Source organism: Corythoichthys intestinalis, chromosome 2, assembly GCF_030265065.1.
Source record: "Corythoichthys intestinalis isolate RoL2023-P3 chromosome 2, ASM3026506v1, whole genome shotgun sequence".
NCBI classification, from domain to species: Eukaryota; Metazoa; Chordata; class Actinopteri; order Syngnathiformes; family Syngnathidae; genus Corythoichthys; species Corythoichthys intestinalis.
The window spans coordinates 52163152-52188770 of record NC_080396.1 but is presented as its reverse complement, the minus strand read 5'-3'; the positions used below and the strand labels follow the sequence as shown (position 1 = coordinate 52188770).

General features: G+C 41.0%; 1 protein-coding gene across 1 annotated transcript; it reads left to right on the top strand.

The window, feature by feature from the left end:
- The first annotated feature begins 443 nt into the window (after positions 1-443).
- Positions 444-17119, top strand: spata2 (spermatogenesis associated 2). The gene is made up of 3 exons (XM_057830448.1): positions 444-626; positions 1279-2085; positions 11803-17119. The coding sequence occupies exons 2-3, from the start codon at positions 1735-1737 to the stop codon at positions 13156-13158; spliced, it is 1707 nt and encodes a 568-aa protein (XP_057686431.1). The 5' UTR covers positions 444-626; positions 1279-1734; the 3' UTR covers positions 13159-17119.
- Positions 17120-25619: the final 8500 nt, after the last annotated feature.

Below are 25619 nucleotides of genomic sequence, written 5' to 3'. Positions count from 1 at the left end.
AAGTTAGATCTAATCGACAGTAATATGGATCGATCATCCCCGACGTTACTGCGTATTATTCATTTATAGCTCGTAGTCACGCCTTTCTACATGAAGCACGTGAGCACAAAGATCTGAAAAGAAGAGTAGATACGCAAATATGCCTAGCAGCGTGGCGACGTGGCGGCCAAATTGTTTGCTGTCAACGTTTTCTTTGGAGGTACTGCTGCTAAAAAAAAAAAAAATCATCACTTTTCACATAGATTAATAGGCGTAACTTTTCAAAATACACAATAGTCTTTATAGATGCAATGCATTCAACGTGCAGGGAGAAAAAGGTTTTTTTAAGCGATTATTTTTTTATTCACATTTCCTTTGCTGTGAACGTAGGTCGTCTTGTGCAACTGTATGTCAAAGAATAAGCGTGCATTCCTTGTGTGTTTGCTTTCTTGTTGACTGAATATATCGCATGCACTTACATATTTGCCCCTACTAGCTTAGTGTTCATTAGGTACACAATCTATAGATACGTGTCGTATCAGGCTACTGCGTGAGCCAATGACGCTTCAGGAACGCGCATGCGCTTTGAGGTGATGGGAATTTCCAACAGCTGAGGCTTCGGTAGCTCCGGCTAACACTTGTGAAAGGTAAGATGGTCTACTTTTGCCGTTTTTTGTCGCTATGAGGCCAAATTGAGCACGGTTATACATAAACCACCTGTTACTCATGTTAAATTGCTCCGGGATATAGAACAAAATGCATTGATTTAGCCGTAAAGATTACCCTGGTAGCTATAGCTAATCAGTTACGGTGAAATGGGCGTTCACTGACCTCGCTCATTTGGGGTGGTTTTCCGGAGTTTGTGTCATTTATTTTTTGGTGGGTGAACCAGTGATGAAGCGAACGCCATCTAGTCTTAAGTTTATCACGGTGTCAGATTGGATGGAGCAACGATGCGGAATGGTTTGGTGTAGTAATGCTAGCTTCCGATGTTACTCTTGCTCTATTTCTCGTCAGTTCATATTCAGTCTGTTTGTTGCGTGTGTGGACTGGAATAACCAGTAACTAGTCACTGCGCACTTCTGTTATATTCCAAACCCCATTTGAAGATTGCATTGTGATATTTAGTCGCTAATAGTGTATGACTGTTCGATAGTGAGATATTCATGCATGTGCACAGCTCGATTTCGAGTAAACCTTTACACCTTTTGATGAGATTTAAATTAATAACAATATTACACAAATTTCCTGATTTCTTACTTTTGTGTGCGTCCCTGACTTGTTCTCCTGTCTCTACAGCTCGGGGCTGACTCAGGACAATCATACCATTCAAATCTTGACTTGGTGAGTCCCATTGACCTTGGATCACTGCATGTGCTACTTCCAACGGATGGACAACAACATTGCATAAACAGAGAGCGAAACAAAAGCCTGTCGGCCGTCATCTAGAACTGCTTTGGCCAGTGTGTCAAGTCAGGCTTTAAGCCTGATCAGAGATGGCCATAAGATATCCATGCAGCCTACGGCTAAGCTGCAAAAATTGAAGGTGCCATCGCTGGAGAAGAGGATGCGCTGCTGAGTGTTGTTTTTCTCTCCCCCAACCATATCGCCACCACTGCCTGTGTGCTGCTGCACAAAGTGAGTCTTGGTGCTCTGAAATAATGCTTCAGTGTAACAGCTTTGTGCATAATATGCAAAGAGAGTGATGCACTCGCAAAATAAGCAAACCAGCTGACTGATAGTCTGCTGCATATAATGGATGCAAAGTTAAAAGAAGACCTGTTCCGGAGATATGTGGGGGCACTGGAAAGGCGCCTTCAAGATGGAGGGGAAAAATATGGAATAGCAAACTCTCATGAGGGGGACTATGGCAGACACAAAGACAGTGAGGCCCTGCTTTCTACAGCTACAGCACTACTTGGTGCCTATCAGCCAGATCCAGGACAGCGTTTCCGCATGGTGCGGTTTTATGAAGTTGTTGAGGGTTCGCTGCGCTGTCAAAGGGGAGGCAATCTCAGGAGCCTGGAGAGAGCGTTCCACACCCTGGAAACCATATGCACCAATCTCTTACTCTTCCCCTGGAAGAAAGAGTTTAGATGTATAAAGGTAAGTTTAGTGCTTGAGGCCATTTTGCTGCTCACATTGACGACTCATTCATACCACTATTATGAGTGTAACATCGATGAGTTTTTTTCAGCAAGATTCTTGATATATTTAATATTGTTCAGATATTTGGCAGGACTGGTACCTCCCTAGATGACCCAGTTGTTCCCTAATTTCTGCTACAACCTACCCTCCGTTATATAGAAATTAATGTACGGTACACTTTTAAAAAGCTGTAAATGCCAACTTCTAGATATATATTGAAAAAAAAAAAAAAAACTGCCATTTTCATCATTTCTACCCCATTAGTATGGTGAAAATGGCATTTTGAGAGCTTCATAACACACAGTGTGAACTTTTCTGAAGTCTAAATCTATTATTTCCTCAATCAAATATGTTGGGACAGTGAACCTATTTTTGAAGGGTCTGACATGCCAACTATTGGGGATATTAAGCTCCAAAAATGTTTCCAAGGCCTTCTTTCACCTATGCCACAAAATGGCAATCGCTCGATAGGACCATTTTAGAATATTCACCAGATGTTTATTTTTTGGTACATTTCGTACCTAGGGTTATTGAGACTAGGGCTGCAGCTATTGATTATTTTAGTAGTCAATTAATCGATGAACTTGTTAGTTCAAATAATCGAGTAATCGGATAAGGAACATGAAAATAGGGGTGCACGCTATCCATTTTTTGAAACCAATATCGCTAACTTCCTGCTCCTCAAAACCGATACCGATGTCGATAACCGATTATAAATATATACTTTTTAAAATGTATATTCAGTTCTTGAACCCCTGACGGTTAAAAAAAAAAAGCTAGTGGTGGATTCAACATAGATCTGCATTTGACCTAACCAGATTTTTCATGATGACATGAACATTATTATAATGAACAAAGCAAAGACAAGACAGTTCTACTTCAAATACAGTGCCAGTATTTTATTTTTTCAAATATAATTTGAGTCATTCACAATCAATTGGTCAATGTCATTGAATAGGTGTTCCCTGAACAATGAGCACTGAACTAAAAGAAACCCAACAGGTATTGTGCTTTGTCAGCAGTAAAACATTTGGTGCTACAGGAGATTAGACAATTGTGGTCTTGGTCTATGAAACAACTTAACCTGGCAATTATGGGACAGCAAGCCTATCGATAACCAAAAGGCCTCTCAATTACTAGTAAAAATAACTTTAAAATGCAAACATTTGCTAATTGCCATAGTCAGGTTCATCACTCAATGATAGAAAAATAAGGACTCTAGAACAGTAACAAAACTTTGCATAAGCCAAGGCTAGGATTCAAGTAAAGAAATACTTACAAGTAAATAACTATGACACTGAAACGTTATAAATTTAGTGAAAGTGCATTCCTCATTATCAAATATGGTAGAACAAAAAGCATTAATGGCTTGCCTTGTAATAATCCATATGAACGGCAGTGAGTGAACCCATTTTCAATGAAGCACGAGGTTTCTTTTCTGTACAATACGAAATCCTTATCCAGCCACTGCGCCGTCAGACCAAGCATGCTGACAGGACTAACACGTCCGTATGTCCGTGGTGAAACCTATATGTGCCGTGCATGGTTGCCGATCAAAGTACGGAGGAGTGTGGCAATCTCATCATACTTTGCCGGTAAACATTCATCTGAAAAGTGGCGGCGGCTTGGAGTGATGAAGGTGGGCTCCAAATGATGTAACAATTCCTATTATCGGACAAATAATTATTGTGTACCTGTACATGAAAAATTAAAGTACCTCAGTTCAGCCTCAAACAGTAGAGAAAATAAATGAGAATCTATGTACAACAAAAAGACAATTGGCTAACTTTCATAGCAAAAGTCTGATAGCTTAAATGCTATAAAATGCAAAAAAAATTTTTTTTTTTAAACAGTGCTCTTAACAAATGGTTCAGACACATATTCCCGCAAACAATGGCGGCAATATGTGGCTATGTGGCTAAATATACTTCTAAACTAAATTACGAATTCATTAAAAAAAAACATTGGCTCAAACAAAAACTTTGCTTATGTTGGTCTTAACAGGGAGCAGCTGGATTCACCCATGTGAAATGAGGCAGACCAGAAGGCAGTGTATCCACCCAAATCAATAAAACTAAATGCAAACACTTTCAAAATAAACCATTACAACACCACTTTAAACGAATACTCGAAGCAGCAAAATTTAATTCGAATCTTTTTTTCTAATCGAATTCTCGAGTTAATCGATTAATCGTTGCAACACTAATTGAGACTTCCTAAATCCAATGAATGAATCCCTTTTCGTAGATCTCTAAGGGTAAATGCGTTAAAGCCATGTCAACAGAATTAAACTGTTAGAAAATGAGAAACATAACCAAATATCCACTCCTGACTAACCCCATCTACATCAACAAAACTACAGTATATAAAAGTATTAGTTTCTTACTTAAATAAGCCTGCAAACACATTAAATCATAAAAAGGCCCCTATTTTCTACTACACTTATCAGATATTAACCCTGTCTATAGGCAGTAAAAAGCCTTTATGGCAGTGGTGCCCAAGTCCGGTCCTCAAGAGCCCCTATCCAGCTTGTTTTCCATGTTGCTCTCCTCCAACACACCTGAATCAAATAATCCGGATTATTCTCAGGCTCCTGCAGCGCTTGCTGATGAGCTGATCATTTGATTCAGGTGTGTTAAAGGAGGGAGACATGGAAAGCAAGCCGGATAGGGGCTCTCGAGGACCGGACTTGTGCACCCTTGCTCTATGGCATACGAACACACTCTACACACTAACAGAGGAAGAGCCCCTCCGCAGTAGCCATTAGACAAAAGTATCTCCTCCAGCCATTGCCCTACGGCAATTGTCCTCTGGCGCGACGTTTAAGTATGAAAGCAGGTGCACTGTGTTAACAATTAATAAAGGCAAAAGAAAAAGTACATTTGAATGAGCGGCAGCTAGCATTCAGGAGTGTTGGCTCATCATTCCTGAATTAATAGTAGAAACACTGTTCCAGGCTATTTGGACTGGTAGCACTCCATCGCCGTTGATTCAATTAACTTGATATGAATTTAGGGTTTTATTTAAAAGTTTGTTTTTTGTGTTTTTTTATGTATCCCAGATTCATGGATGGGGAATATTGTTATTTGTGGTGGATTGATTTAATTTACGACTTTTTACGTATATTTTTCCTTATGCGAATTAAGTGCAGATGGAAAGCTGGCGATTTGAAATTTGTAAACATCAACAAAGGTCAATGGCAATAGAGCACAAGGGGAATTTCAAACCCAGTTCCTCATTAAAGTGCCACTGACAGCATAAAGAATCTTAGATAGCATTGTTATGTGAATTAGAATCATTTTGAGACGATTCGACTATATGCAACAATCTACCAAAGTGCAGATGACGAGAAATTAGTCTTTTCATCTGCCCTTTAGCCCCGCCTGGCATTATAGTGCTCCAGCATCCCTAGCTGTAGGATGACATTGGCAGGATCACGATTTCATCTGATTTAGAATTCAGCCCATTGAAGGAGAAGATTCAGAATGAGGAAAATCTGACGAAGCAGCAAAATGTCATTGTTTCAATATGGAATATGAAATATTAAAAATGTATTTATTCAGTACGACAGGGCAAAATTACTGCATAATGGTCAAAACTGTCGACTTTTTGCACCTCCTGAACCGTATTTTATGCGACTGGAGTTAGTCTGGCTTTTGTCATTTCCCTGCCCCTCGGTGCCCTTCGGAGACTGAGGAAAGAGCGCAAACAAAACAGGAGGCGTGACGGCCAGCCGACATGCTGACCCGACTCGGTGGACAAGGAGCATTGTCAGCCACAAAATGCAAGCCACATCCTTATTAAAATGTGTGCCCCGATCCCAGTATTTGACATAATACAAAACACGTAGTTTACTTACTCCCTCGTAAGTCCAATGGTCCCACAGTTGTCAGACTTGTTTTGGCCAATCTCACGGTGAACAGAAACTTTTTGAAACCCAAAAAGGCTCACACGCCTCTCCCTTGTGCACCAACAAAAACCTGCAGCACATTTTTTTGGGCGTGATGCGAAAAATAAATAACTTAATCTGCAAAATCAGCTGAATCTGCAGTCCATCTGCATGCTATAAAGCAATGCTGTATTGTGAGATGCTGAACCAGGTGACATCACATCCGCTTTCTTCCTCAATCTAGGAAGTCACTCATTGTCATGGCACGGGATTAAAAAAAAATATATATATATACAAATCGATGGCTTCCAAAAAAATTTATATATAAATCGATGGCTTCCACACACATCCAAGCGGTCCATTTCACTCAGGAGCATAAAACCGCGTGAAATATGAAATACACATGCCTTTTGCTGTCATAGGCACCAAAGCTTCATTCCAACGCTTGTTAGCCAGACGAATAAAGACAAAGTGAGTAAACACCAGTAGGTTTGACGGTGTAACAGTACACTAAATGTCATTTCGGTTCAGTTTTCGACGTGCTCGGTTCACTTAATTTTCGATACAAAAAAGGCAGGAAAATATATTTACAAGGCAACCTATACAACTTGTGTATATAAATAATAGTGATCCTTTTTGGGTGATATTTAAATATTTTACATTCAGTTGAGATCAAATTTAAACTGTCGAGCGAAAACGCTTTGCTCGAGCTATTTTTGCGTTATGCTAACCCATCGCCAAAAGCGGTTTTGTGTTCACACAGACCTGATGTTGCCAAAAGTCAGGTCCATATGTTTCCTCAGCAACGGTTCTCACAGCCCTCGCTTCGTCTTCTCCATCCATCTCTCAGTAGTCATTGCAAGTACAACATCTTATTTTTTAAATTTTATTGTGTTGCGGTGTCTACAAGGACAGTGCCAAATTTGTTACTTCCCAATGGTGTATTTCTGACCGAAATCAGGGAGCCCGACTACTGTAAGCCGTAACCGACGCCAAAAAAATAACTAAAACAAAAAAAGGCCTTCACGCTCCCGCCAACCTATCCACCCTGCCCTCTCTCTCGCCAGTCAATAATGTGGTGCGTTTAGGGACAGAATTTTTTTAAACACAACACTCCACACATCACAGTTTCACCCTGAAAAATACATGTAACCCGATTTGTTGCAGTATGTTTTTTTAAACCAAGTACTTAGATGTAAATTTCAACTTTAATGGTAAAATCTGACTTGTACGGAAATTCGTTATCTTGCGAGTGTAGGAACGGAACCTGTTCATAACTCGAAGACTCCCTGTACTTCAGATACTTGCATCATGACACGCACTAAATACATCTCGAAATGTAGGTACCTTGATACTTTGTCCTTGAGCCGGGTGGTTTACCGAAAATTTACCGTTACAGAGATGCTTCATGATGACCGACGTCATTTTGACCATGTCGTTAAATTAGTTGTTTGTTTGTTTTTTTAAACGAAAAAAATCAGCCCGCTTTGATTACATGTTGTTCCGCTATGCTCATTCCCTTTAAGAAAGTACAGCCAGTGTGCTTACGGTTGAAGTCACATGGCTATCAGAAAATCAGACGGGCATGTTGCTATTAACCGTTACCCTAACGCTACAAGTGGTCCTGGTGAAGTCAGATAATAATGAAACGGCGACAGGTAGCCAAGCCGCAGGCATTTCAAGTATAGCATTAGTCGACGCTCATGGTGTGGTGTTGGTGCCAAGAAAGAACTTCACGTCGGCTGTATTTTGAATTTGCGAAGGACGACAAACCATGAGCCCTACATCAGTTTGACAGTCCATTTCAAAGACAACAAGTGAGAGATGCACACCCCGGCTGCTGGATACAGCCTATTATTTCTCCGACTACCACACTATTGAAATGATTGCTCAGGCCTGCAAACAAATGCTCTCTGCATGGGATGTGAGGTTGCCATCAACACCGACAGCGGCTCTAACATTGTCGAAGCCGGTGAACTCAGTGAGTTGATGCTGGAGCAGTGCTTTTGGTACGAACTGCACCTAGCAATCAGTATATCGCGTTATTTTGTATGTGTTTGTGTGACTTCTCTCATAGCTTTTTTGATGGTGAAATTTACAATGGATCAGCTCAGAATAAAATATAATCCATGAGTGTAGAGTATTCTGTGACTATTTAATGGCCACAGCTATTTTTCAGTGTGTGCTTGCTTTCTTCTGTGTCAAGAAGCCATCATAAATTCTTAAATGTTTCACTGGCATAAGATTTAGAGTAGTATAGCTTAATGTGTGTGTTGGGGGGGTGTATGTGAACGTGCGTGTATTTTAGAAAATGCTCTGAAAAAACCAAACTGGTGTTAACATGATATTTTTTCGCAGTAGGAACTTGAAGTAAACACGTGTTGAGTGATCATGTCACAGCAGCCATTAACAATAAGTTGTCTAATACTCAGTCTTGTTTGAAGTGCACTGTTCAAGTCCCTCTTTCAGTAAGTCATTCGTGTTACAATGACATTTTTGCACAGTGGCCATAGCAATATTTACAATGTTGTACATTATTCATGTCATACAAGCAGTTTTAAATGTTTATACTTGAATACTCATTGTTATATACAGAGCCTTGCAAAAGTATTCGGCCCCCTTGAACCTTGCAACCTTTCGCCACATTTCAGGCTTCAAACATAAAGATATAAAAAATTATTGTCAAGAATCAACAACAAGTGGGACACAATCGTGAAGTGGAACAAAATTTATTGGATAATTTAAACTTTTTTAACAAATAAAAAACTGAAAAGTGGGGTGTGCAATATTATTCGGCCCCCTTGCGTTAAAACTTTGTAGCGCCACCTTTTGCTCCAATTACAGCTGCAAGTCGCTTGGGGTATGTTTTTATCAGTTTTGCACATCGAGAGACTGACATTCTTGCCCATTCTTCCTTGCAAAACAGCTCGAGCTCAGTGAGGTTGGATGGAGAGTGTTTGTGAACAGCAGTCTTCAGCTCTTTCCACAGATTCTCGATTGGATTCAGGTCTGGACTTTGACTTGGCCATTCTAACACCTGGATACGTTTATTTTTTAACCATTCCATTGTAGATTTGGCTTTATGTTTTGGATCATTGTCCTGTTGGAAGATAAATCTCCGTCCCAGTTTCAGGTCTTGTGCAGATACGAACAGGTTTTCTTCCAGAATGTTCCTGTATTTGGCTGCATCCATCTTCCTCTCAATTTTAACCATCTTCCCTGTCCCTGCTGAAGAAAAGCAGGCCCAAACCATGATGCTGCCACCACCATGTTTGACAGTGGGGATGGTGTGTTCAGGGTGATGAGCTGTGTTGCTTTTACGCCAAACATATCGGTTTGCATTGTGGCCAAAAAGTTCAATTTTGGTTTCATCTGACCAGAGCACCTTCTTCCACATGTTTGGTGTGTCTCCCAGGTGGCTTGTGGCAAACTTTAAACGAGACTTTTTATGGATATTTTTGAGAAATGGCTTTCTTCTTGCCACTCTTCCATAAAGGCCAGATTTGTGCAGTGTACGACTGATTGTTGTCCTATGGACAGACTCTCCCACCTCAGCTGTAGATCTCTGCAGTTCATCCAGAGTGATCATGGGCCTCTTGGCTGCATCTCTGATCAGTTTTCTCCTTGTTTGAGAAGAAAGTTTGGAAGGACGGCCGGGTCTTGTTAGATTTGCAGTGGTCTGATGATTCTTCCATTTCAATACGATGGCTTGCACAGTGCTCCTTGAGATGTTTAAAGCTTGGGAAATCTTTTTGTATCCAAATCCGGCTTTAAACTTCTCCACAACAGTATCTCGGACCTGCCTGGTGTGTTCCTTGGTTTTCATAATGCTCTCTGCACTTTAAACAGAACCCTGAGACTATCACAGAGAAGGTGCATTTATACGGAGACTTGATTACACACAGGTGGGTTCTCTTTATCATCATCGGTCATTTAGGACAACATTGGATCATTCAGAGATCCTCACTGAACTTCTGGAGTGAGTTTGCTGCACTGAAAGTAAAGGGGCCGAATAATATTGCACGCCCCACTTTTCAGTTTTTTATTTGTTAAAAAAGTTTAAATTATCCAATAAATGTTGTTCCACTTCACGATTGTGTCCCACTTGTTGTTGATTCTTGACAAAAAAATTAAATTTCATATCTTTATGTTTGAAGCCTGAAATGTGGCGAAAGGTTGCAAGATTCAAGGGGGCCGAATACTTTTGCAAGGCACTGTATATAAATATGTTAAATACAATCTGTTAAATAAATTAATGAGAAATGGTTAATTTGTATTTCATGCATTTATTCAGATTTTCAAATTATATATTGTAACATAACAGTCCGCTTGGGCGTATTTAGCGTTATTTATCATTATGAAGGTAAAGCTGCTCAATCTACCGTGATAAGCACGTAAAGCAGGGGTAGCCAACGTCTGTCCTCGAGGGCCCCTATCCAGCTTGTTTTCCATGTCTCCCTCCTCCAACACACCTGATTCAGATAATCAGGATCGTTATCAGGCTCCTGCAGAGCTTACTGATGAGCTGATCATTTGATTCAGGTGTTTTAAAGGTGGGAGACATGGAAAACAAGCTGGATTGGGGCCCTCGAGGACCGGAGTTGGCTACTCCTGACGTAAAGCCATATCGTCCAGCCCTACTTTGTTCATTTGCACTGAACATTTTCATTTTTTCGGTTTGAAACAGTTTTCAGGTTGTAAAAAGCAGGTGTTGTCATTTCTATGTAACGTTTTTTTTTTTTCTTCAACTACTGCACGGAAATGCATCAAAGTACTTGAAATACTTGAATCGTGACACATTGTACTAATTACATTTGCAAATTTAAGTATTCCATTCCTGGCAAAGGTCATTTAGGGGGATTGGGATTCCTTACCTGGCACCGCCAGACTATTCTCCGTGCATTTTTCAAACACTGTGAGAATAGTCTGGGACCCATCTCCTAGTTGGCCTCTCGAACCCGAACGAAATCATCCGTGCAATCAGATTAGTTTATTTCCGTGACTTCTTCTTAATGAGCAACGTCACTCTTGCGCCTTGGAAGTCGTCTCCAAAACAACACAGATGGCGAATGGGAGAGCCGAGAATATGTTCCAATACATGGTAAATTCAGTTTTAAATGACTTAAAATACATAGAGTCGCTAAAACCAACAGTCCGTCTCATGCTACCCATGTCGAATAAACTTGTCCCTCGCGCTAGTTTGTCGCTTTATCAACGGCACGTCCACCCGTCACTGATTGGTCCACTCCGCTGTCTGTCTGCTGTGGCTTGCGCCACCCTGGGAATTTGATACGCCGAACGGTCACCAGACTCTATAGCTGGAACAGCGGTGAGTCTGGTGTACCATCAATGGGATTCCACCCAACAGCAATGATATGCCAGTTAAAACTGCTTCTTTTTAGTGGACTATGCTGCTTTCTGCACACGATTGGCAGTACATCAAATTTTGTGTCCATTCCTTCACTGACTTCACACAAAGAGGGAGGAGCACTTCAATTCTGGCAATGGAAAAGGGCCATTACGGGGCAATGATTTATTTATTTATATATATATATATATATATATATATATATAATATAGAGAGAGAGAGAGAGATGGGTCAAATGGATTGTTGTTACGTAAAATCAATTTATTTCCTTCAACTGAGGCAAAAAAATATGTTAAAGGGAACTTGTTAGTAAAAAAAGGACCATCTTGTACTCATAGGCTCTTTTACACAGTTTTATCACTTGCAATTCTGCAGTGTTTGTCCACCCATGTTGTAATTCAATCTCTTTTTCTTTCAGGCTTTCACTGGCCCATATGTGTACCATCTGAAGTCTGCCATTTCAGATGCTGAGCTTCGTTCTCTAATGTGCACAATTGGCTACACCTGTGACCACGACTCGCAGTTTTATTTCCAGGAGCATCCAGGAGGCACGGGTCATCTCCGCCAGTTGTCTTTTGAGCTCTTCCTTGCCCAGGCAGAGTGTCGTCTTCTGGGGGAGGTAGTGGCACTGGCCCGGGGTTCCGCTTCCGAGTTAGAAGCGTTAGAGCTCCGCAAGGGCTGCAGAGATGACGCAGCAGGCTGTGCTGAGGCGCTTCGCAGGCGTGACAGCCTCGGGGTGGACATGGCTCGCCTGTCTGTGCAGCCGCTAGATATCGAGAGGCCTCATGCTCACCACCTGAGGCGAGGTAGCCGGCCGTCGAAGTCTGTGGATGTGACAGATGGGGCGGGTCACTGGCACGCAGCAGTTACCAAACCGATCCTGAAAGCCTCATTGAGTCTGAGGAAGGAGCCTGTATTTGTTGATGCCGAGGAAGATATGAAGGATGAGATCATTAGGCCCAACACCTCAGCATCTCTTTTCTCCGTGGCAGCACCCCCTTCTTATAGCCCCATTGCCGATTTCTTCCCCACACAGTCGCCCCCACCAGCTGACGCTTATACATCCTATCATCTTTCGTCTTTGGATGAGATCGACTTGTACACAGAGAGGGGTGGGGGTAGCGCCGGTGGAAGACAAACACCCTCGCGGCCTCCTTCCAGAGAGCCCCGAGATGCCCGAGACGGGTGGCTGCTCAAATCCCATGGTAGTGTGAAGTGTCAGGGCTGTGGGATGGGCTGCTCAACAGTGGCCTCCTGCCAGCATTGTGACGTGATACTGTGCTCGACATGTCATGACATCGAGCCCTCCCCATGCTGCAGCCTGCAGGAGTACCACCTGAAATCAACCCGACCAATCGATGGATACGTTCCTGTCAAGGAGAAGCTTTCCGTCTACTCGAACACTCACTCCCACTCCCATCTCCACCCCCACCCACTCACACTGACCCATTCGCATACTCACTCCCACCCTCATCCCCATGTGGGTGACAAGCCTCTGTTGTCCACAAAGCCGTTCCCGAGTAAGTCAATTGCCTTGACTACGCCGAAGGGAAGCAGCAGTGAGCGCATGAGCATGGGAGGATCACGATGCAGGTTTTGCAACAAGCCAGGTGCGTCTCAAACATGTGTCACCTGCTCCAAGGTATCATGTGACTCATGCATTGGCTTGTATGCCAAGGATATGTGCACGCGCAAGAATCCCCAGCACATGTTTGTACCCAACCATCAACTCAACTTCAAATCTGGCACCATCTCTCACATGGTGTACCGATAATCCAGGTAGACTGAGGGTTTGGTTCTACGCTTTTAGCCCCCCTCCTTTAAACGACGGCATTGCCACGCACTGTTGCTTCGACTCTGCTGCCATTTTTTCGCGAAACACTCACAAGCTGACAGTCTTTTTGAACTCCAAATAGTTAATTTTGTCTCACTGTTGGTAGGGCCAGATTGACTGTTTTAAGTTATGGCCTTTCATCTAATATACTACTACGACGACTACTACATTTTGCCTTGCTACCTGCTCTTGACTAGTCATGTGATACTATAGTGCTTACCCAGTTCCTCACTTTTGCTCCCTCAAAGGGAATCTGGAATTAAAAAGTTGAATGACTTCTCACTTAGAAATATGTCCAAAATGGTATAAACTTGTAAACTAAGAAAAAAAATACTATATATATATATATATATATATATATAAATATATGAGAGAGAATCTATATCCTGTATGTCTATGTGTGTGCTGAGAAGACCTCCTGACATTGCGTGAAGAAAACTTTTATTAAAACTTGAAAATGGTGAAAAAAGATACACTGGAAATAGTAACATAATAGTATATATTTTAAAACTACAATTATGTAGAGCAGTATGAGACCTTTAGATAACAGTGGCTTTTAAGGATTGACAGGAAGTACTGTATCTCAAAGGGACATGTTGAGACAATGATCAGATGCCATATTGTTTTGATGAACTCATGCCTTGTAAATGACCAACCTCCAAGTCCCTTCATGGTTTCCAGCAGACTGTTTTAGTGCTGCTCTTGACATCTTAATCATATTGTTCGGGTGTGTGTGCGTGTTTGGAGCCCATTCAACTCACGTTTCAGGATGCTGCATTTCCCCCTCACTAGATCAGAGGTTCCCTGTCAAGTCTCAGGTGGAGTCTCAGCAAGTGTCTGGACCACAAATCAATTGCATGCATATTCTCTTCAAGCATACGAAACTTGTTTTAAACAGTATCTAATGTGAAAGTTTTGTCATGCTTTTTGTCTACCTCAAACCGCTCCAACCAGTGTGACTTTCCAGACTTCTAAATCTCTAAAATTCTGGATGTGTTGTATTTCATATTTAGCCCAAACAAGCTGTCCGTCCGTCCGTCTCCCCCTCCCTTTGGGCTATTCCCCTCAGGAGTCGCCACAGTGAAACAGTCGATTCTCATGATAGATTTGGCACTATAGTTTTTACATTGGATGCACTTCCTTGATGCAAACCCACAAGCTGGAATCGACCTGGGCCTACACAGTGGCAGTAGTGCCACCAGACCACTGAGCTACCATCAGGGTTCCCAAGAAAGCTGTCCAATAGGAAATATGTATTTTTTAAATGCAAGTTTTTCTTTCACAGCCAAAATTCTTATCGCAATTCTGGTGAAACTGCATGTTAACAAAAACACTTGTAAATGTAGTACTGTAAAATGTTGCATCAGCAGAGGATTGGAGATCTTAAAATATCACACAAGGTTTGCAATTGAAGGGTTAATTATTGTTTTTAGACCAGAGTTTGACCGGTGGCCATGTCCATTAAAGTTCAGAACATTGTGCACTTTACAACTAACACCAAAGCCGTGTTCTGTTAAATGTGACTTACACAATTGTTCCTGTGATGACTCTGAGGGCATCTAGGCTCTACTTTATGAAAAATCAACAGAGACCATCACTAAAACCCGTTTAGTTTGAACATAAATGTGCCACCTTTTGCTTCCTTGAAATATATAGAACTTATATTCCGCCCACGAACACTAATTATTGTCACGTAATAGCTGCTGCTCTACACTGACAAAAAAATCCCTTAAGTGACATTTGGGTTTGTTTACAATTAATGGGAAAGTGTGACCCTAAACCCGAATGGCATCTTTTACTTCATATGGAGTCTGTCGTATGGAGGTGCAGTTTTCTGTGCTGCTGAGAGATGGCATCATCTACCCATACTAATGTGAAATTTTGTAATGTTTGATACACTTGCCTGACTCTCACCAACACCATAAAGCCACTTGTCCATATTTGGTTCAAAACTAGTCCACCTTTTTTTTTTATTATCATTTGAGCAGGAATCTAAGCACATAATGAAGCGTTACAAAATGGCATGCTGCAAGTTTTTCTGCATGTCATTGCAAATGAAAATTAGTGATGTTTTGTACTCATACACACAGTAATTCCAGTTAGTTCATATGCCACGCAGGTAATGCCAATGAACTGCTTTCCTTCCAAAAGCCTTTTGAGTTTCTCATTCAAATGCAGTTTGCTCAGTTCAGCCAATGAATTAATGCAGTTTGTAGGATGCATTTTTTTTTTTTTTTTTTTTTGACACCCTTTCTTGGCTGCTGTGTTCTGTTTAATTGCCTTGCAATCATATCTGCCATTTTCATATAGGAATTCCTGTTGTGTACCCATTATAAATGCCTGTGAGCATGGCATCACCACAGTGCAACTGCGAGCCCTCTCTGTGGTCTTTCAGTGTTGGCAGTAAATCAGGTGTGATTTATGAAGTCTGTTTACGAGAAGACTGATTGTTGGGCATGTTTGTTCCAACACACTTTGTTCTTATGTCTTTTTTAGTATTTGAGCTTTCAGTTGTTGAACCTTTTCCAAAAACTTCAAGGAGTTCTGCCTCTGCTTGGGTCTTTGAGATTCATGACTAATGTCTCAAGTGAGCTTAGGAAGCGTGCAATCTTATTCCATTTAACAAAGCCTTTTAAATGTATTTGATATTAGGTATACATTATACGTGCTGTATATTCAGTTGTTTAGATGTTGTCATTGTGAGTCATACCAGCAGAAAGGTGACTTTGAGAAGTTTTGCAATTGTGATGACATTGCCAAATGAAGAACAAATGATAAACGATAAAATTCTGAGGTCAGCCCTGGATGTCTTGTCATTGTTCTGTTTAGTAAAAAAAAAAATGTTTTGCTAAAGTATAGACTTGACTCGATAAACCTTTTCCTAGCAAGCAAATCTATGTCAATAAGCGCCCTGGTGCATCATCCGGCGCAATTTTGAACAGCAGACTGATCATTTAGGTCACAAAAGGGCTAAGCAGTTTTCAGGACTGCTGCTGAGTTTAATGAAGGAAAATGTCTACAGTAGTTTACATTTATCACATGATATGAATTACTGATTTTGGACAAACAAGAGCTTTGCTATTTTGTGGCATGAAATTGTGCATTGGGCCAATTGAACATTATCGGTTGGAGGTCGACGGTCCCTTTACCTCTGTGTGCGCGTGTGTGTGTGGTTGTCCACTGATAAGTACTTAACTGGTATTACTGTCAGACTGTCCTATTTCCAATGTTTTTGGCCCACTCTTGGCATGCTTTCTACAAGTCCACAACCATACCTCTGTCCTTTCACCCAATAAAACCTCACAACCCCCTTCCTCTTTCACCCCTGCCCATTCACTTTGACACTGGAGATCATTGCACAATGTCTTGGTTAAGGCAATGAAACTTATACGATCAATGTGTGGCTGAAAATGGGATGGGAAGGGAAAATAGCCAAAATTGTTGATTGGTGACAATATGTGTAAATGACTAAAACAAATGTAAATGATATTTTATAAGAATTTAATGAATAAAACCCAGGAAAAAACGTGGTTCTTGTCTGAGTTTGAATGAAATGCATGCAGAGAAATTGTTATATCAGATTCTGAAATTATTTTGCCAACTACCCAAAGTTTTTGTAAAACATTGAAGGAAGACTGTTCGGAATGAGTGTAATTTTATTTATAGACCAGCAGGTGACGCAAATTACTCATAGATCTGTAACTGCAACTTTTTAAAATGTGCCTCCGTTAAGCTGCTTTTAAAAGCCTACAATAAATGTGAAAGTAAACTATAGCTCTATAATTATTCAAACACAAGCTGCAAGTACACAGATAGCAAAAATAATTAGATCCGAGGGGGCAAAGAGAAAATTCTCTTAATTGTAACGATTTGATCGAGGTGATACCTTTTTAGCATTGAGACGAATATACGTGGCAGGTGTCATCTACCACAAGCTATTTTGAGATGTGCAAATGCTCAGGATAAACATGCAGATGTTTATGCGCTCACTGTGTCTAAGCGAATTAGATGCTCAAAGTTATCACTCGTGAACTGTAAATATACATGTCCAAGAAGTAGGTCACAAGCTAAATTCTCCAACAGAATGATGGTTACCCCTTGCCAAGTCGACACCCCCGCCACCATACAAGATTTGTACACCTTATTTAAAAAATATATATATAGAGGTGAGGAAAGTCATGGCTCAAATGTGAGAGTCTAATGCTTAACATTTAATTGTCTTCTTAAGTAATCATAATGACTGAAAATAACGCCTATAAGACTGGCGTTGTTGAAGATTGAGATCCTCCCAGTGTTAGTTGGGGCTGGACGCCGCTGTTCAGTCATTATCTGGAAAAGGGGAGCCAAGATGGACATCAGAAGGACTGATGGCAATGATTGAAATGCTGTTTGAGTGCCCATCTGAACGCCCTGCATCATCATTCTTTGGGTAATGTCACAGCTGTGCTGACAAACAGCCAAGAGGAAGGCTAAAGTATACAATGTAAAAGGGACAAAAACACTGTTTAGCTTGGACATGTCCAAAGTCTGGCCCGGGGGCCAAATGCGGCTCGTGGTCAAATTTCATTCGGCCCCCAGCCTCTGTCATAAAATCAACGTCTGGCCCACACACAGACTTAATAAATTGGTCAGCAGTACTGCTACCAGCATTTGAAGTAGCTTACACACTAAATACTGCTCCTCATTTACCCACTAAAAGGCAGCAACACTATAAGCAACGACCCTCTACTTCCAATTTTCTAAAATGGCGACAAGAAAAAAAAGTTGACTGCGATGGCCGACACTTCAAGGAAATTGGACTATTTCATCACTAAAATACGCAACAACTGTGTCTGCCTCATTTGCAGAGACAGTCGCCGTTTTTAAAGAGTTCAATGTGAGGCGATATTACCAAACAAGACACGCTGTCATGTACGACAAGATTTCAGGGAAGATAAGCAGCGAGAAACAACATGAACAACAACATGAAGCTAGTTTAATTTCACAGCAGCAGTATTTCGCAAGAGACAGAGAGTCGAAAGAGAACGGCACAAAGGCTAGCTGTAAGATTGTTGAAATTATTCATTTAAAAAAAATTCAAAGCAAATGTGACACACAGAATGGTTTGCTAAAATTTGTTTAAATATATTTTACATAAAGGACGCCAGCCAAGGTCGGCCCCCCCACATTTTTACCACACCAAATCTGGCCCCCTTTGCAAAAAGTTTGGACACCCCTGGTTTAGCTGGAATGTAATAACTTACATTTGTACAATATTGTTATAAGGTAAATCAATAGAGACATATTTGCTTACAAAAACATACCTCAATGGCTGTACAATAATACTAACAGTGGCGCCTCCAGAAATTTTTCATAGGGGTGGCCAGATGGGGCCACTTAAAATCTTGGGGTGGCCAAAACTAAAAGTCATAATTTCAGGTTTTCATTATATTATTGCAGTAAAAAGGTCAGGGAAAAACTATCGGAAAGACTTAAGGACACGGCTACTGATATACTTTGGTGTATTGTGTAATATTTGATGTTACTAATGATTTAATGTGCATAGTCCGTAACTGTCCAGTCAACATTTTGAGTTCCCCAACAATTCTGTTTTATTGTGTTGTGTATATATTAGGCATAAGGTGTACATTTACCTAGAGCTGTCAAACGATTAAAAATTTTAATCGAGTTAATCACAGCTTAAAAATTAATTAATCGTAATTCATCGCAATTCAAACCATCTCTGAAATATGCCATATTTTTCTGTAAATTATTGTTGGAATGGAAAGATAAGACGGATATATACATTCAACATACTGTACATAAGTACTGTATTTGTTTATTATAACAATAAATCCACAAGATGGCATTAACATTCTTAACATTCTTTCTGTGAAAGGGATCCACGGATAGAAAGACTTGTAATTCTTAAAGGATAAATGTGAGTTTGTATATTGTGACTAAATATTGCCATCTCGTGTATGTGTTGAGCTTTCAGTAAATGATACTGTAGCGACTTAACTGTTCTGCCCAAATGCATGATGGGAAGTGGTGCAACCATGACTGTGTGTGGTGGCTGCAAATGCTATGTCTTCTCTGCGTTGGATACACTTCAGGGTGTTAAGAAAAAGATCAACACCTGTCATTCTTGCCCACGTCGCTTCCCACAATATTTATAGCTGCTGTGGGAGAGATGACAAAGCTTTTGCCAATTAAAAGCACAGCCCCAATGAATGCTTTTATCTATTCCACTCACTTGACACTGCCTCTTATCTCTGTATAGAAGTAAAATGGCACCATTGTAGGCTGTTTGCGGCAATGTGTGAATGAGTCGTACTGCGAATGCGTTAATTGTGATAAATATTTTCACGTGATTAACTAAGAAAAATTACTGCCCGTTAATGCGAGAAATTTGACAGCCCTACATTTAACAAAACAAAATAAATGCATTCATTTGGGATGAAATGCATAACTGATGCTACAACAATCTAACGATATACCGGCAAGCGGGGTTGCCAGTGGGGTGGCCAACCAAGCCACCCCCTGGTGGCGCCACTGAATACTAAACCCTGGGCAATTCAACAAGGAAAACTGCAGCTCATAGTGGCACCGTTCCAGCGGTAAAAACGAATGCTGCTTAGTAAGCTAGCGGGCTAATAGCGAGTTAACGGAGGGCATCGCAGAGCCTGCGTAGTTTGCCCTTTTTCTGCCTTCTTGTAATGTTAATTGGCATTCAACCCCGCTTTCCAATGTGAAAGCAACGCTCGAAACTAACAAAGTTGAGCAGGCGTGACGTCAAACAAGTCCGAGTGTAACAAAGGAAAGCGGACCGCACATAGAGTATAATGAAATAACAGATATGCATAGCAATTACAGATCAACCATTTAGATTTAATAAATAACAGAATTAAATGACAAATAATATACTGTCCCTATGATCAATGCTGAGAGGTGGCGGACAAGACAATATTACGTGTCTTAAAAAAAAGATTTTTTTTTTAAAAACAGACCAAATGTTCTGGCGTCATAAAGGCGAAATCACGTAAGTCGGCTACATTGTAACCCGGGGTCTACCTGTATAAACCTGATACATACAGTGCCTTGCAAAAGTATTCGGCCCCCTTGAATCTTGCAACGTTTCGCCACATTTCAGGCTTCAAACATCAAGATATGAAATTTAATTTTTTTGTCAAGAATCAACAACAAGTGGGACACAATCGTGAAGTGGAACAACATTTATTGGATAATTTAAACTTTTTTAACAAATAAAAAACTGAAAAGTGGGGCGTGCAATATTATTCGGCCCCTTTACTTTCAGTGCAGCAAACTCACTCCAGAAGTTCAGTGAGGACCTCTGAATGATCCAATGTTGTCCTAATGATGATAAATAGAATCCACCTGTGTGTAATCAAGTCTCCGTATAAATGCACTGTGATAGTCTCAGGGTTCTGTTTAAAGTGCAGAGAGCATTATGAAAACCAAGGAACACACCAGGCAGGTCCGAGATACTGTTGTGGAGAAGTTGAAAGCCGGATTTGGATACAAAAAGATTTCCCAAGCTTTAAACATCTCAAGGAGCACTGTGCAAGCCATCATATTGAAATGGAAGGAGCATCAGACCACTGCAAATCTACCAAGACCCGGCCGTCCTTCCAAACTTTCTTCTCACACAAGGAGAAAACTGATCAGAGATGCAGCCAAGAGGCCCATGATCACTCTGGATGAACTGCAGAGATCTACAGCTGAGGTGGGAGAGTCTGTCCATAGGACAACAATCAGTCGTACACTGTACAAATCTGGCCTTTATGGAAGAGTGGCAAGAAGAAAGCCATTTCTCAAAGATATCCATAAAAAGTCTCGTTTAAAGTTTGCCACAAGCCACCTGGGAGACACACCAAACATGTGGAAGAAGGTGCTCTGGTCAGATGAAACCAAAATTGAACTTTTTGGCCACAATGCAAAACGATATGTTTGGCGTAAAAGCAACACAGCTCATCACCCTGAACACACCATCCCCACTGTCAAACATGGTGGTGGCAGCATCATGCTTTTCTTCAGCAGGGACAGGGAAGATGGTTAAAATTGACGGGAAGATGGATGCAGCCAAATACAGGAACATTCTGGAAGAAAACCTGTTGGTATCTGCACAAGACCTGAGACTGGGACGGAGATTTATCTTCCAACAGGACAATGATCCAAAACATAAAGCCAAATCTACAATGGAATGGTTCAAAAATAAACGTATCCAGGTGTTAGAATGGCCAAGTCAAAGTCCAGACCTGAATCCAATCGAGAATCTGTGGAAAGAGCTGAAAACTGCTGTTCACAAACACTCTCCATCCAACCTCATTGAGCTCGAGCTGTTTTGCAAGGAAGAATGGACAAGAATGTCAGTCTCTCGATGTGCAAAACTGATAGAAACATACCCCAAGCGACTTGCAGCTGTAATTGGAGCAAAAGGTGGCGCTACAAAGTATTAACGCAAGGGGGCCGAATAATATTGCACGCCCCACTTTTCAGTTTTTTATTTGTTAAAAAAGTTTAAATTATCCAATAAATTTTGTTCCACTTCACGATTGTGTCCCACTTGTTGTTGATTCTTGACAAAAAATTAAAATTTTATATCTTTATGTTTGAAGCCTGAAATGTGGCGAAAGGTTGCAAGGTTCAAGGGGGCCGAATACTTTTGCAAGGCACTGTACAAAATGTATTGTACAGCATTGACTTGAAATAGTTAGGCTCAAAGCACTTTGATTTCAAATATTTTTACTACATTTTTTAAAAAAATAAATTTTCTTTTATTATTTTCCCCATTGACAATATTGAAAATGCCATTAATCATTTCTTGCTGTGTCATTCCAATGAATTTAATTTTTCATATATACAACTATTAGACTTTTTCTAAGGTGGTTGGGGAGAGAAGCTCAGTCATACCCAGTAAGTATCATAGGCCATCTATTCACACTGCTGGTTTATTCTGATTGCTTTGTCCATCGGCAATTTCTGTGATGTTTTTCATACAGTGCCAACAGTCCAATTCTGATTTTTTGGGGGCTTATTTGTATTTGTATTTTTTAATCAACACCTCTTCAGTATGAACACCTAAATGTATCCAACTCGTACGTCATCAACAATTAAAATACAATACTACTGTTCAACGAAACACACATGAACGAGCAATGGCGGATGAAGGTATAGGTTTGTTTTTAGTAATGCATGTAAAGCTACCATCTTAAAAAAAAAAAAAAAAAAAAAAAAAAGTTGAGTCCAATAACATAAAATCTTAAAAATTGCTACAAAAGCGTGACAGTTGAGACCTCCTTAAGTGATCATATTTTCTTGTGACCTTTCACAGTGCATGTGATGTCATGTTTCTATATCGGTGTGTAACACATTTTTGCAATATGAACAGCTACACAAAAAATCAGAATTGGACATCATACCTTGCGGTGTGACCATAATCTTATTTATTACTGTACTCTCATTCGCAGAACCCATGATAATCTCTTAGGATACTCTTTCGAGCAGTCACTCAATCTGCTTTTTTAATTTTTTTGTTGGCTTTGGTCAGAACTGCAAAAACGAGACTAAAAATTGGACAGTTCCGGGCACTGTAGTTAATGATTTCACTGAAGGGAGATGAAAAAGGAACAGGCGGCTCCCCTCAGGCTTTAAATAAATCCATCATTTTATTTACATGCATTCCAAACTTAATACTATAAATCAACCGATTGTTTCATTTTTGTTCTATTTTGTCTAGAAATTAGAATTTCATTAGCGGCCAGCTCTAAGTGTCGATTTGGAATTCCAGTAATATGGATCATATCTAGGGAAAAAGGTGCGCTGGTGGTTAGTTAGCATGTCTTTATTGCAGTGCTGAGGTTTGGGCTTGGAATCTTGGCTTTGTTCTTTTGTTCTACTTCTGTTGAGTTGATATAATCTACCCATGCTTGTGTATGTATTCTCACTTCGAGTGTTTGGAATTCTACTACCCTAGTATCCCTAGTGGGCGGGGCTACATGTAGAGAATGTGGGACATATGGGTATTTCGATACCCACTGTCTATGTTGACACTGAAACAGCTAGTAACTCAGCAGTTGCCATTTGCGGTTGTTGGAACGCTATCACAGCTGGAGATTGAGGAGGTACAACACATTAATGCTCCAGCAAGGGGGAGTCAGGACACCAGGCCAGAGGGGGGAATTGATGCTAACTCCCTGCAGAGATTGGGTACCAAGATCCAGTGACAGAGGAGCCGAATGAGGCTAGGTCTGCACTAGGAAGGATAACTTTTTGCCGGTTGTTTTGCAGATTATTTTTATACCTGTCTGCACTATGTTTAAGGTGTGTTTAAGGACCATCAATGGGCACTGAATTGAAGCATATTATTGCAACCTACGTTTGAAGGTCCAAGAAAAATGTGTGAATGCACTATCAACTTATCACAGCCGGTTCCACGGTTAAAATTACGGGTTGGCGGAGAGCAAGATGTACTCATCAAAAGACCCAGATATGACTCGTGAGACATAGGTTCCTAATACCTGTTTTAGACTGTAGTAGGTAAACTGTAAAACAATGGCTGTCAAAAAGAAAAGAGGAGCAGGAATACCACGTCTTGATAATCGCCTTCAATTGTTTACAATGCTGTAATGCCGCACTAAAAATGGCAATAGCGCACTCAATAAAGTCACTTTCTTTGTGTCCGATTGTTATCCGGAGACACCCGTCTATATTAAGCGATGGGTAATTAAGGTTAAAAAGGTGAGAAAGGCCCCACGGTTTGTGCTACAAGGATAGCAAGAGGCAGTCTGCGAAGTACAAATTCTTTATTTTGTAAATAAAATAAATAGACTTTTCAAAGGAAATTGATGGACCCGCAGAGCCTGGACTTACCAGTGGGGGCGAATCCCCAAAAACACTGCAAACAAAACCAAACCCTAACAAAAATGCACGGCACACCTGGGGGCCGCCACCACACCAACTGCAAGCCCTCAGCCCTGACCAGAGGAGAAACGGAACAAGCAGCTATAATGGCAAATAATCAAGTCGCATTTTGTGTTATAATATCCCAAATTAAACAGCAAGAACAAAACAACCATTTACAAAGACCTCAGGGGCCAGCCAGAGGGTACCGTTCGTGTGATACCGGCTACTGTAGGGCAGCAGTGCGCGCACGCAACCCGTCTGACCCGCACGGCGATGACGTCTGCTCCACCCAACACGGAAGCTTTTGAAGCAAAAGAAATATTGTAAAACAAAACAGCAGTGTCTCGTCCGTAGCCGTGTCACATGGCCCGCCCGCTTTCACTCCACGCTAGAAGACCAAAATTAAAACGAGGCTCATTAATCAAAAATGGTCTAAATAAAAGGTTTCAAATGCACCATACATACCGATTTGAGTTCGTGATCCACCTGAGGGAGGAGGTCTGTGCACTTTTGTCACCAAGCTGGAGTAAAGCACCAGGTGTGACACATTTGTGCTGATGACAGCAGGAGATTTGCTTTTGGGGGTAGTCACGACACTGTTTGAAGTGATCGGTGTCTTTTAGTGGAAAAATAAAAATTCGCAGCCATGCAAACTTACCCGGCTGACAGCTGACAGGAGTGGACGTGGGCAATTGGAAGTGCGAGACTTCCACACCAAAGAGCAATTGGGGAGTTCAAGATAGATCCCTGGCATCCTGGGCTGATTAGCCCAAAGTGCCAACAGGTGGACGATCTATCCCTACTGCCACACATGGCTACCTACTCAGTGCAAGAACTTATACGGAGAAGAGGTACATTAGTGTAGCCAACATGCCGTTTAGTCTAGCTACCTACACGTTTAAGCCATAATCCTTCCTAGAGTAGATGCAGCCTGAGAGAGTAACTGACCTAAGAGATAAGGTCACTGCTAAGATAAGAGCCTGTCAACCCCGACACCGACTAGTGAGAATGAGTGAAGTAGCACCTGAAAGTCTGAAACCTGAAACTGAAACCAATAAGCTGATATACAGTACAGCAACAGTAATCCTGGAAATACTTGGTTAATATAATGATAACATGAAGATCAACAAGGAGGCACCATGGCAGAGAAGGTTGGATGCCAAAATCAAAGCAACACGGAGGGAAGTAAGCCAACTGTCAGAACTCCGGAAAGGTGCGACCAGAAAAGACCAACAAAAAACCCCAGGCATGAAGAACTGGATAGTACCTGGCCCAGACATTGATTCACAGCTACTGGTTAAAAAAGCTAACTCCAGCTGCAGCACAAATGAATCAACTGCTGATAGATGGGACCCACGCTGAATAGCTGACCAAGGGATGAACAGTTCTCATCCAAAAAGAAACCCAGAAGGGACCAGTCCCATCCAACTATCGGCCAATAAACTGCCTCTCCACAACATGGAAGCTTCTGTTAGGCACCATAGCAGCTAAGATAG